The following is a 14619-nucleotide window of genomic DNA, read 5'->3' on the forward strand; positions in this document are numbered from 1 at the left end:
ACGTGCAATAGTGTGCTGGGAAATCTTTGCGTGTCTCCTGCATCCTGTTTATCTTTTTTCACTACAGATAATTTCCTATGTGCAAGAACACTTGTTTGACTCCAGTGGGTTGAACACCTCCCCCAAACACATCCTGTACATAACGTAAGGTCTTCTGGGGGCACTGCTATGGAAACCAACCAGCACAAACACACAGTATGTTTGAATCTGCTGGTCTGGTACAGTGAGATTCCTCACTTTCTCCAGAGTCTGGTCCAGAAGCCACTCTCTGAACCCCCTGCTCTTTCCTATGTTTTTGAAATAAGTGTTTAAACGGCACTAAATTCAACAGCAGTAAGGCCAATAAGTGCGATATATGCCACCTGTTGGAGAACACATGGTACTACATTTTATTTGTTCACCTCCAGGCAAAGTCTGACTTTGGGTTTTTATTCTACAAGTGGATTTATCTGATCACTCATGGCCATCTACAATTAGGAAAGGAAACAACAACACAGAAAAAAATGTGCAGTGGTGCAGCTAAACTTGTGTAGCTAAATGAAGAAATCATTAGGTTAATCACACAAAACAGTGCCACTTGTACCTTGATCTGCTGATTGTCTTCTTTTAAATGAGACCAACCTTACGTCAAAAGCATTCATGAATGATAACAATTTAACTTTAAATAGTGCACTTTCAAGTCTGTTTTCAAAAAGGGGGGTGACAGTTAAGGGGTTAAAATTATATGATAAAATACAGTAAAATAAAGTAAGATTGTGAAATATAATTACAACTAAAATAAACCGTTTTCTGTTTTAATATAGTTTAAAATGTCATTTATTCCTCTGATGGCAAAGCTGAATATTCAGCATCCATTACTCCAGTCTTCAGTGTCACATTATCCTTCAGAAATCATTCTAATATGAGCTGTTATTTTTGAAATCGTGATAAGATCCTCTCCCAGATAGACAGCTCAAAAGAGCAGCATTTATATGAAATAGTAAATCTTTTGTAACATTATAAATGTCTTTACACTGTCACTCTTGTTCAATCAATGAGTAAAAGTATATAGTGTATATTACACTTTTATGAATTCAAAATAAGATCACTTTTTTAAAAGTTGATTAAAAACATTTTTCAATGAAATCATAATAAATCTATAATCTTGTGCTTCATATAAAGTATAATTATTTATAAAAAATTATTTAAAAAATTTAAAAAAGCATCAAAATAGTTTTCTCCCTTTAACAGGGTTCACCTTGATGAAGCTAATACGTGCAAACATAATAAAATACTGATAAAGATTATAAGAGTAACTTTTCAAATGCATATCACTCACTTATTTCCATGAAATCAATGTTTAATATTAAAATGTCATCTGCATAAGGAATTAAAAAGAGTTAATCTATCAAATAATGCAAGTAATGAAACTTCTGTATGCTGTTAATTATATAGGTAGTAGTCCTGGTGGCATAAAAATGGCAGTGGTTTGTGAATCTGACTCCACAGTAACAGATATCCTTCAACAAAAAACTTTCCCCTGATTGGCAGCTATTAGATTGTGGAGTGAAAATCACAGTGTGGGCCTGTGGTCTCTGTGGAGAAACAAGACGACGATTGTCTAGGAGGAATGTGACCTTCTCTGCTTGATTCAATTCTACTTTTCATTGACACTGAAACATGACACACACAAACATATAGAATATGGCCCCTGAAACCACATGCACCCAAACATATCCCCTTGTAATTAAAGAAAGAGGAAACACGCAAAAGAGACAGAGAAAGAAAAGGGCATGACACAGAGGAAGGTTAGGTTACGGGACAGCCCCAAACTTTTCAAAAGTGTACACATATAGACACATACACAAACTGAGCACAATAAGACGTCTTTTTCTGACCAGAACAGGAAAACTGCCTTAGGCTACACACACAAGAAATGGACACACATACACATGACAGGATGGGAGGAGGGAAAGAGAGAGAACGGCAAAGAGCTGTAGAGATGAATGGACAAAATGAGACAGGAAACTGAAGTTAAGTGTGAAGTGTTAAACTCAAGTGTGTGTTATGGCTTTAAATGATGAACATGTGGCCACAGACAGAGAGGAGCGTTACTGCGCAATGTTTGGATACTGAAGTGTTGAGTTCTATAGGATTTTTAACTCCAGCTGCAGCTTCCTGCTCACTCGATAACAGACACATGTTGAATTCACTAGTAAGGAAATATCACAGACCTAATGGTTTTTATAAGGAGGTGATTCTATTTGCTAAACCCCTAACCTAATTCTCACACAGCTGATTTAAAGCAAAAATAGTGAGGACCACTTTAAAAGTAGTTTTTTAACATGTTTTAGGGAACAAAAAATAAAGAAGTCAAATCTGACAAAACCTCCTTTTTGGGGACGTCTTCAAAAGTGAGTCATAAATGAAGTAATTATATTTATTTATTTATTTTAACAAAAAACTAAAACAATGCAATAAATACATTTTGTGGTTAGGTAATTACTTATATGTTTTATTATTTCCTTATGGTATCATTTATTTTGTCTATTATATATTTAGTTTATTATTTGAATAAATAAATACTAATAATAATTCTAAATAATAAAATATACACTATTGTTCAAAAGCTTCAGGGTGGGTAAGATCATTATGCTTATCAAGGCTGCATTTATTTTATCAGAAAGTACATCTGTATTGTGAAATATTTTTATAATTTAATGTAGCTGCTTTTTATTTTAATATTTAAAATTGTAATTTATGGCAAAGCTGAATTTTATTTCTTTTATTTCTTTGGATTCTTCAGAAATCATTGTAATATGCTGAATTGATGCTTAAGAAACATTTCTCTTTATGAATGGTTGAATATTTTTTTCTCAGGATTCTTGGTTGAATACAAAGTTCAAAATAACTCTTAATCAATGTCTTCACTGTCACTTTTGTCACTTTTAATCAATTTAATGTGTCCTTTTTGAATAAATAATTCATATATTTATCTTACTAACCCACCCCAAACTTTTGAATGAAGAAAGAAATTAGTAGTTTATAAAAATTATAATCAGCTCTATATAAAAACACACATTGATTTAATAACCACAACTATGCTATGTCAGATTATTTTGCAAATGTGCATCAGGCAGACAATACATTTTAGTTTCTTGACTGCAGCACAGTTACATGAACTATGACAGTGATGCTGGTAAAATAATCACACTTACAATATGAGTATAAGCTTACAAGAAACATTACACTGAAGAAAACAAATCTAGAAGCTCCTCCACTGTAGTGTTCACTCTGTCAACTTCCTTAAACAATGCCTTTAAGATTTTGTTCTGTGCATGTGGAGTGTTAAACAGGCAAAACTCACCAGCCGGCTGAACCGCTCGGCCTCCCGGTGGACCCAGACTACCTGTGGGTCGGGCTTCTCGGTTAGAGGGCTTCAGTCTGGTTTCTGGGGGTCCAGAGGTGGAGGTATTGTTAGTCCCTAGAGATGGTCCCAACTTGGAAGACACCGTCTGGAGAAAGAGTTGTTGATTAGCAACAGCATCCCAAGCAAGAGAGCCCAATTCTGGGCGCCGTAGGCTAACCATAGTGTTAGCCATTCCACAGAACAGACAGAAAATGTGCAGCGGTAACAGAGAGAGAAAAGCAAGAAGGAGAGGGAGGAGGAGCGGAAAGGAGGGAGGGGAAATAAGACTCGTAAGCGCCAAAAAGCAGAAGAAGAAAAAAAGCAAAAAGCAAAGGGAAAACGTTTCTATTGTGTTATTCCCTCAGGGCTTCTGATGCCAGGACCAACCCAGACCTTTTCCTTTTCTCCCCCCTCGTTTCTGAAGGCTCGACACACACATGGAGTGAGTTTGTGGAAAGATTCTGTTGTCTGAATCAGTGTTCATATCAGTCAGGCTCCTCTTAGGAATGTTTCCCTCCTCATTCTATTCCAAGACAGTTGTTTTATTGGCAAAAATATCTCACTCATGTTCTCTAACCAAGTTGAAAAAGGCAGGAAAGTAAGAGAGGGAACTGGACTTTTAAGCTTGTAGATGTTTCTTAACAAAATAGTAAAGCAGAAACATGCAAAAGCACTTACGTAGAATTGCGTAAGCGCTCTGACATGCTGTAAGACTGGACAGTGAACATATAGAGAAAACAAGGTGTTGATGCACAAATGAATATTTGTGTTTGTCTCTAATCACAGTGTTTACATTCGAAAACCTTTTTGAGGTCTGCATTTACATTTGGTTAGACCCAACCTAATAACACATTTAAGCCTGAATAACAGCATAGCACAATCATGTGATAACACGTATGGAGCTGGACTTGTTGGAGCAGTTCTCCTCATGAGGAGAAGATTGACAAGGAATCAGACAGCTGCTATTCATATGTCGGTTTAAATGAATGTTTCAGTTTGAGTATACCAAAAGTTGGATGCATGTGCATAAATAGCACAAACAGCCTGAGAGGCCTGGGCGTAAATCTAGAGTGCTTCCTAATCCTATAATACTTCCTTCCATTGGTAATTAACTTACTTGACTAGACAAAAGATGCTTCATTAGAATGCCAGATGATGTCTGATACTAAATGTAAAAATGTTACAAAATTAAACTAAATGTAATCAGTAATAAAGATTTTATTTATAGTAAATATAGAGAAAAGATAAATGCATTGAATAAAAATTAATACGTTTTAATAATAGTAACAATTTTAATAAATACACATAATACTAAAATGTAAACGTTTTTCTAATTGTAAAAATGTGTAAAGTGCTTAATAAAAAACTAACAAAAGGCTTAGTATTCCTAAAATCTGAATGAATAAATCTTAATAAAAGTTGTAATAACAACAACAACAACAATAAAAGCTTTTTCTAAATGTACTAAATGGTTTAATAATAGTAAAATATAAATACACAAACTGTAAAATGTAGCCTATGGTTTAAATAAAATGTAAAAACATTTCTAAATGTACAAACTAAATGAATTACATAAAATGCTAATTCCTCCAGAGGAATATGTCCTTCATATATCCTAGATGCAAATTAATTTTTAATGTTTGTTTCAATATTATTATTGCATGACAAACAATGGCTACAACAGAAAACAGCAACTGCATGAGCGAATAAGGGGAAAATTCAGTCACTAACCTTGCTGGTGCTCTTAGAGGTTTCTTCCCCTGCTTCTTTCTCAAGTTGAGGCTCTTCTTCATCTTTAAAATCAATTGAAGGAGGATATTCTGACTTCATTGTTTCTTCTCCTTGTCTTTCTCCTACATCTTTCTCTTGACCACCACTGACCACCGTCTTTGTTTCTTTCCCTCTTGTATGGTTTGATGATGATCTACTTCTTTTTCCAACAGCTTTATTTTCCACCTTCCTACTAGCATGAACCTTCACACTTCCTGAAGCTGACTGGTTAACTTTAGTGTTTGTTTTTGCGGGATTGGCTGATCTTGGCGCAGAGGCAGCCCTGGAGATGATCTTGGCCTTCACGTTCCTCAGGTCTGGCCTGGGGAACCTCTTCGCCTCAGGTTTTGTGGCTTTGGTCAGAGCAGCCCTTGTAGGAGGCTTGGCATAAACACGTCCTTCCAGATCATTGGTCTTTTTTTCTGTAGACTTTGACTGGCTTTCCTCTTTTGAGTTGAATGAGTGAGAAGTTGTGTTTCTGGTCTCTGTTATAGGAGTATTTTCAAGGGACACCACTGTCTCATTCATGACGTCAGTTTCTTGAATGGCTGAAGACAACACAACTTCCTCTTTTTCATAGACAACTTCCCTTTGGCTTTCATTCACCACAGCCATGTTAGGCACTTCTGCTTGTTGGCCTTCTGGTGAAACACTGACTGGTATTACCTCTTCAGAGCTGGTAGAGACTTCCAGATCAGAGATGCCAACTTGGCTCTTTATTATTAATTCTACCGAGGCTAAAGAAAGAAAAGAGTCTTCTTCCTCCTCCCCTTTAGTGTCATCATCATCATCACCGTTTTCTGAAGAGCACCAGGATGTATCATCACCATCAGTTTGGCCAACCTTCTGTGTTACCACCAAAGTAACATTATTGTTGTCATTGTCACTCCAACAGTCTTCATTAGCATCCAGATAGACAGACACGGAGTTGTCGTTGTCCTTGTCCTCACTGTAGTCTGGTCTGCAGTCTGGGCTCTGTATGCCAGAATCATCACTGCTGGCCGTTGCTTTTCCCATCTCCATCTCTGGCATGTCCACATCCAAAGGACTATCTGTTCTGGCACTGCTCAGGCTACTCAAACTACGCACCGAGTCCGGTGATGTCTCACCTCTATCGTACAGGAGCAAGGTCGACGACAATGACAATGGGGACTCAGATGTGAAAGCACTATTACTCTGTTCACGACTGTGTAATGCCAGACACATCCCATGCTGAGATCCCTGAGAAGTCCTCTTGGGAAGTGCAGGTGATGGAAGCTCAGATTTGTTTGTTGGTGATTCCATGAAACATGTGGATGGAGAAACGATCATACAGCCACATCCTCCATAGCTGGATCCAATCCAGCACTGATGGACAGGAAATACTCTACTTTGTAGAAGAAGGGATTAATGTGTTTCTCATCATAGAAAATCTATTCCTTTGAACATTCAGAAGATGATGTCCGTGGTTTTGCTGACACCCTTTTAATGACTCTAAGGAACAAGAAAAGACAACAGCATGTCAGTTGCATTTCATCTAGTCCTGACCTGTACTGTGTTAGAGATTTAATGATTATAGAGACCGAGATAAACACAGGGAAACCATAGTCATATATGAAGCAAAACCCAATAATATGAAAAGCAAACCCAAGAATAGTATTGAATTTGAAAAATAAATAAATAATACAAAAATAGGATTGTGACTCAACTTCTAGTCAAATCTAGTAATGAAATCTAGATGAGATTACAATAAGCCATAGTATAATATTTTATAAGATAAAGAAAATGTCTTGTACTGTTTTGTTGAGAGGTTTAATGAACAGCACTACTGCTCCCTGCTGGCAACTGTTCATGTGTTGCTCTCTGTTCTTCTATAATGAGAGTCAAAGGAAAGAGAAATGAAGAAAATGTAGTACAAAACTCAACAAACTCTTTTATATAGCTTCCGCAATAAATTATTGTTAAACTTATATAATATATTAAGCTTACCATTGCATATACGCTAATGTCTCAGTTTAGTTATATATGTAGGTGTGTGTGTGTGTGTGTGTGTGTGTGTATACAAATAGTATCATTAAAGGTGTTGTATATATAGTTGTTAATTAGCAAGACAAAAGTATAAATAATAAAAAATAAATAATATACAATATAATAATATATAACATTATATAAATAATATACAATATAATATAATATGTATATAATATGTTAGCTTTAAATTAGTCACTCTTTGCATAATTTAGGCATGCACATGCACAATCAAGTCTGCGTTATGTCAGAGTCACAATTTTCAATCGAATGTGGGTGACAATGTAGGGCAGATAAAAGCTAATAAAAGGAGCAGGCTTTTATTTTGATATTCAGGGCATTCTCTCTCACACACACAAGGCAATGGTGACAGTTACAGCAACAATGGTGGCCTTGTGTTTTCAGACAAATGCTGAATGGTCCACGACCAAGAGTCTGATTGTTCTGCTCCCAAAAACCTTTCATTGAATACACCAAAAGTCATCTTTTAATACAAAGAACATGCTGATATCAAGCCGGATTGGGAGAACGTGTGGGTGGCAAAATGTGTCTGTGCCCTTTCTAAGAGCTGGTGCATGATCTCATGGCACTCATGCAAAAGTACAAGCATCACTTATGAAGTTATTTACTATGTATTGAGTGGAACTGCAGATATCAACCGTAATACAGGTAGCTAACATTATAGTTAAAAAAAATGATGATACAATAAATTGCACTCTAAGTGACATGCCAATAAATCAGTATCAGGCAAAATTCTCCTCTGCTGACCTTCTGGAGATATGCTTATGTCACAAATATGGCTACTGTTGATTAGAGTGCTGCTGACAGCACAAACGCATATACCATATCACTGAGATGAGCAGAATGAGATGAACAATCTTTACGATGCAAAGCAGAGACCAAAATCTGATCACTCCTTGAACTAGACCTCTCAACATATCATGTACACAATGAATCAATGATTGTTGAACTGATATAGAAAAAACCCAAAGTATTTGATGAAAGTAATTTTCTTTCCTGTGAGTACATATTTTCAATCAAGAGACTTAAAATAACTAATAGCCTTTATTTAACATCACAAAAAAAAACATGATTTGCTATTTGCTATTGTTAGTAAGTGCCAATTGGAAAGTTGCATTAATGGGAAGAGAAATGCTGATTAAAGGAACCATTTTATTGGGCAAAAAGTTGAATACACTACCATTCAAAAGTTTGGAGTCAGTAAGATTTTTATTAAAGAAATTAATCATTTATTCAGAATTAGAACACATTAAATTGATTAAAAGTTACAGTAAAGACGTTTATAATCTTACAAAAACTTTGTTTCAAATAATTGCCATTCGTTTGAACGTTCTATTGATCAAATTTAAGAAAAAAAATACACAGCACAAACTGTTTTCAATATTGATCATATGAAATGAATCTTGAGCACCAAATCAACATATTAGATTTGCCATCACACAAATAAACTACATTTTAAAATATATTCAATATTTCACAATATTCACAATTTTTCCTTTTCTTGTAAAAACAGGAACTAAAATCAACAAATTATTTGGTTTACATATTTTCAACTAAACCCTTCAGTACTGAACTATGATGTCTTAGAAAATTTAAAAAATGGCTAAATCTTAAAAGTACTCGTAACGATCAATAGCCCTGTTTATAGATGTACATTCAGTGATCACGATATTATGCAACACTTTCTTGTTTCCCACTGTTCACAGCTCAGATAGCAGTGGGATACTGAACATGAAGTGCATGACCCTGGCCTGCATAGCTCTCTCGGTCTGTGTAACATGGGTTGTCCAAGGCCACCATAATCTTCTGAGATTGATATTACACTTGGTTTAACGTCTTTCTACCCAGATTATCAGAGAGATGAGACACAGAGAACGGGAGAGAGAGTGAGAGAGAGAGAGGCATACTGCAGCAATGATTTCATGCTGTGTTAGGGTCAGTCCTACTTACCCCCGGGGTGTGAAGAGAATGAGAGTGAGGTATCAACTGGACAAATGTGAGATTACAAGACATATCACATTTCTCTACACTCACTGTCATGGTCTCCATAAACCCAGCAGATTCGCAGAGTCCTCTACACATTTACGTGTGCTATACACAACGCAATTGATGATGAGAAAAGTGAGCCCTGTTGTGCAGCACTGCATGCCTGTCAACTGAAATAACTCTGAGCGAGCATCACGCTGGGACAGAAAGTTCACAAATTTCAAGCCTAGAGATACACAGCTACAAATCTTAAAGAACTGACTTGTATTACTAGAAATAAAAAAAATAAAAAAATCTTGTCTAAATAAATGAACAAACATAAAATATGCAAAAAGTAAGACTATGTTATAGAGTAAAAGTATGGGGTTATTTTTGTTCCATTATTCCAAATTAATAGATTTATGATCCACAAATGTATAGAGATTCACAAAAAAATAAACAAATGTACAAATAAATACAATGAGATCAACAACAGGCGCCTTGAATGGATGGAGTAGAGCAGCAAAAAGTCAATTTCAGTTTAAAACAAATGATCTGTGGAAGATGAAATTTAATTTGACAACATATTTCAACATTAAATGAGTGATTTTTCCCACAGTGTTAAAGAAAAACACAATTTCTCCCTACAATAACTGTGCTTACACTTAATAATCAAACATATTCAAAATCCACCTGGCTCAAAAATCTGCAGTGGCACATGCATTTAAATCAGAATGGTGTTTTATGGCATCGTCACACCAGCGAATGACTGACATCAACCCAGTTTTCTTTCACTAGTCTGCCCACTGGCCCTCTGGGTGAAATAAGCAGTGAAGCGAAGGGTGGCTAATGCTTCTTTCCCTGACAAAATGATCCAGAGAATGAATGTGATGTTCTAGGACTAAACTGAGTGGATCTGTAGAACACTCCACAGTGCCTATAGGGCCCCAGCAACAACAGAAGATGCCCCATGAACTTACATAATCAACATTACTGAGCTGTATCAGAAAACCGTGGACTTAAGTTTCAGTATGACCTTCAAAAGTGTCAGTGTTTCTTTGTCAATGTGATACACAATACATTTGCTTTTCCCATAACTAAAATGACAACACCTCTATAACCTTACAGAACATCTGATCAAATTTCTGCACAGCATCTTTAGCATCATTTCACATTTAGCACCTGCATAATTCCCTAGGTTGATATGCATCATTTGGGAACTGCAGCCTTTCTGTAACACGGTTTTGTGTAATTAGGTGAGTATTTCCATTAACAAGGAATTACACTGATGACCTAGAATGAAAATATTTCAGCATGTGATGACAAAAGGCTGCTATGTCCTCTTAAACCACCTACGCATGAATTGACATAGCTCTTAGCATTGAAATTATTTTTGGCCACTTTTAGCATTGTTAACATTGTCCTTATGTTTGCAACCACTATTGTCCTTATATGACTTAAAGGCTGAGCAGAACGTCCACAGCTAGATGACGACTTGAATAAATAACATAATATATTAAGGTGGGCAGTTACACCTCTATATAAATGTCATTTTTTCCGAGACGCTGGGAGAGATTATGCAACAGTGTCTCAGTTTTCATGCTGGTACTCTACTTTCTATATCAACAATCACTCTTGCATAAAACAAACCCCAAACAAAATCAAATATTTCATTCAGAAATGCATATGTTAATTCATAAACTTGGTAATTCTTTAAAGTTTTATTCCTCTTCCCGTCTCTCATTTAAGAGCTAAAAATAGGCTCAGGCCCAGGAGACAGAAGTGAGGTCTCTCTCTCTCTATCACAGTGCAGACACCCTGGTCAGGTAAATGTAGACGTAGCCTGTGGACTAAAGCTGTTCCATTAAAACCTGTTCCAAACAACACAAACTCAAGAGTACAAGGACTTTGCACATGGCATATGTGATAACTTGGTGTATACATTCTGATAACAGTCTGTTTGCATTGCACAAGCAATATTATAAAGATTTTTGAACAAGGATTGATTTTGAACAGTGAAAATTAAAATTCCTCTGTGAATTATAGAATAAAATACTCTCTCCATAAAATACTCTTTTGTAACTTCTCTTTGTGTCTCTATCTCTCTCTCCATACAGTGTAATTATACTGCATAGTTGAGCATTAGAAGGCCGTTTGCTTGGCTGGTGCTACAGCGGTTGAAAAGGTGTTTATTCCCCATAGTAGCACTGGTGCCAAAACTGATCTCATAAGCTTATTCTAATGCCCGAGTGTCAAGTCCAGATTTGCACAGCTCTACATAGGCCCTAAATTGACTAGAAGAAATGTTAAACACATTGAGAAAGAGCTACAGATCGACTAGTGCTTGAATTCTTAGGCAATCATCACTGAACTAAAAGTCAAAGGACTGTGGTTTAGTAGATATTGATTTAAGTCCGTTTTTCTGGCAAGCGTAATAATGTTATCCCTAATACAGATCTTATTTGTTTTCATATTGTTTTCAAAAGATTAATCATTTAATTATTTGTATCTCATTGAATCTATATACAGTATGTTGGTTTATACCAGTACAAAGTAAAATACTGTAACCAATACAATACCATGCATACTCTAAAACAGGAATGTACTTGTTTATTTGCATACAAATGATCAGATATGCAGAGTAGTTTGTGAGCCGTAATTATGCTGCTTAGAAAAAACATGCAACCGCATATAATGCTCATGGCTATGATGATGACATCTTAATAAGGAAGATGAACCACTTTCAATACATGGGAACAGTGATGAAAAAAGCATTTTAATCTATGTGTTTGCACAAAATTGATTCTGATAGGCTTATATGTTATTACACACACAGTTCTTAAGTTATGTCAGCTCAATTATACTGATGAAATTAGTCATTCTAACCTTACCTAATTATTTTGATCATTTAATCTGAGTCTACAAATTAACGTTTTTTGACTCAATCTAATGGGATTTTTGAGACAATCAGATTTGTATCACATTCAATATATACTTCAATTCATTTTAGCACAGAAAATAAATGGGAAATGAGAAATAACATGCAAAATCAAAATGCATACTTACTATTTAATTGCCATGTACTGACAACGATAAAAGTTTGATTGTGCTCATCTGCCGTTATTGCTTCTGATAACATTTTGAGTCTCATTATGGCTTTAATCTTAATATTAAGACAATTTCCCAGAAAAACACTATTTGAAGCCATCTGTATTAACACAGTGATATACTGTAGATCCGTTTCACTCAAAATCCTCTCAGGCAGGTCAACTTCTCTGGATTTCTCTCGGTTCCCAAACACTGTCAGAACCAAACAGATGCCAGAGAGATGAGCAGTCTACTTTGTCACTGGCAGACAACAAAATACCCACAAGCCTCTACAGATCACTCCTATTCTTACTGACTCCAAACATTATTTTTTATAGTACTCCAGTAAAAGAGCTGCCAATTAAGTGGGTCAATTAAGTGCAAAAATGTGGTTATGAATCTCATTAGGCTAGGTAGGTTAAGGTATAACGTTACACAGGCAGGTGCATATAATCACTAGAGCAAATAATCTTACAACACACACAGAGTCACGTCCCTCTAAAGCAGTGATGGTGTGTGGTGCATTTCGACTTTGGCGCTGGTACATGTACCGCTGGTGCAAGGTAACATGTAAACAGGTCAATATATCATCCTGGTTATGTCACAAAAAGAGGATGTACTCTAATAACTTCATCATTAATATATACAGCTGTGATTCGGGTTCCAAGAGCACACTTATCAATACCAGCATCACATGCGCAAACAAATCAACATTACATTATATAACTCTACATGTAATTATCGTGCCTACAAATACATAAATTGGGGGATGCAAGATATAACAAATCGCAATATCAACAAATTCAAAGCTCCAATAATGTGCATTCTAATCCTAATATAAGTTATTAGACTGGGACTGTTATTGAAAAAAGCCCCAGCTGACTTGAAAAACATAAAAACATCCCTCACATACATACAGCTGAAGAAAAGTTAGGCTGTCTCATGCAACTACGCAGTACATGACTTAAATATGACACCAAAGACGTACCTGCTTTTCAAGTGTTTTGAATCAATCCTAGAGTGTATTTCATTTTATCAAAACACACATTTTCCACAGGTAAGCTTGTCCCGGACAGAATGTGCTGTTTCATTCGATCCTGCCAGCAAAAGCACTGCAAGAGAGCAGTTTCAGTCAGAGCGGAGACTCAGCGAGAGACCCCCTCCCCTCTATCTTCAGCTGCAGCCAAACCGTGCCGCAGTAACCAACCAGTGTGTGCGTGTGTGTGCGTGTGTGTGTGTGTGTGTATCAGGGAGCGAGTGACTTTTCCGAGGTAGCCCTGGAATGCATTTTCCTCCCTTTACCCAGAACCCTCCGTGCCTGCCTAGGCAATAGCAAGGACAATCCTCCCTGCTCTGCGACACACACACACGAGCATCACATAAAAACACAATAAAACCACAGAACATAATTCTATTAAACACTTTTAAAGGCTGCTGGGGTTTTCACGTCAAATCATGAGTCAGAGAGCTCAAAGTTCACTGCTGACTAAGAATGTCTGTGTGTGTGTGGGTGGGTGGGCAGATTACCTCCTCCTGGCTACAACTTCTGTAGTAGAAATAAGGGGCCCTCCTGTGAGTATCAGAATGCATGGTTGCTAAGCAGCCAAAACTCTATTTTTTAAAGAAATGGAAGAGTCTGTCTGCTCAGTTTTAAACCTGGTGGATGAGAGAGAGTGATATGAACAACAAAAGACATTGTAAAATGGACCAGTTTTACTAAAGTTGGTCTTAACTCAAAATGGGAGATTAAAAACCCACACAAATCTATTCAGATTAACAGTGATAATCCAGCCAAATGCATGTTTGTTAAATTCACAGTTCTTCTGGAGAGTGTGTGATACACTTTATGAACTAAAACAAGTCATCGTCTCATTCATTTTTAATTTTTTATTAAATAAATGATTTTATTCCATTAAATTGATACAGTTTTGACAGTAAAAACATTTATAATGTTACAAAAGATTTCTATTGCATGCTGTTCTTTTGAACTTTGTATTCATCAAAGAATCCTGGAAATGTATCACGATTTCCAGAAGAAAAAAAAAATATTCGGCAGCACAACTGTTTTCATTGATAAGAAATTATCCTTTCCAAAGGATCATGTGACACTAAAGACTGGATAAATGACTGCTGAAAATGCAGCTTTACCATCACATGAATACATTATATTAAATATATTAGAATAAAAAAAAAATCAACATTTAATAATATTACCGTTAAATGCAGCCTTGAACAGTATATTGAATATAGTGATATTCAGCATGGTCAAATCCATTTAGACATAGGCCTGTCACGATAACAGTTTTTTGTTGTGCGATATATTGCCCCAGATATCTGATATTATTGTCATTTTAAAGACCATTTTATGCCACTGAATCATA

At 36.1% G+C, this 14619-nt stretch overlaps 1 protein-coding gene across 1 annotated transcript in view; it reads right to left on the bottom strand.

The window, feature by feature from the left end:
* The window catches only part of LOC306872801 (uncharacterized protein), a 53256-nt gene extending 39759 nt beyond the window's left edge, over positions 1 to 13497 (bottom strand). The window contains exons 1-3 of the mRNA XM_079421646.1: positions 13227 to 13497; positions 5120 to 6631; positions 3347 to 3494 (exon numbers count right to left, since the gene is read on the bottom strand). Of these exons, the coding sequence (XP_079277772.1) occupies positions 3347 to 3494; positions 5120 to 6469 (1498 nt within the window). The 5' untranslated portion in view covers positions 6470 to 6631; positions 13227 to 13497. The remainder of the gene's footprint in view (positions 1 to 3346; positions 3495 to 5119; positions 6632 to 13226) is intronic.
* Positions 13498 to 14619: the final 1122 nt, after the last annotated feature.

This window comes from Barbus barbus, assembly GCF_936440315.1.
Source record: "Barbus barbus genome assembly, chromosome: 7".
In the NCBI taxonomy this organism is placed as follows: Eukaryota; Metazoa; Chordata; class Actinopteri; order Cypriniformes; family Cyprinidae; genus Barbus; species Barbus barbus.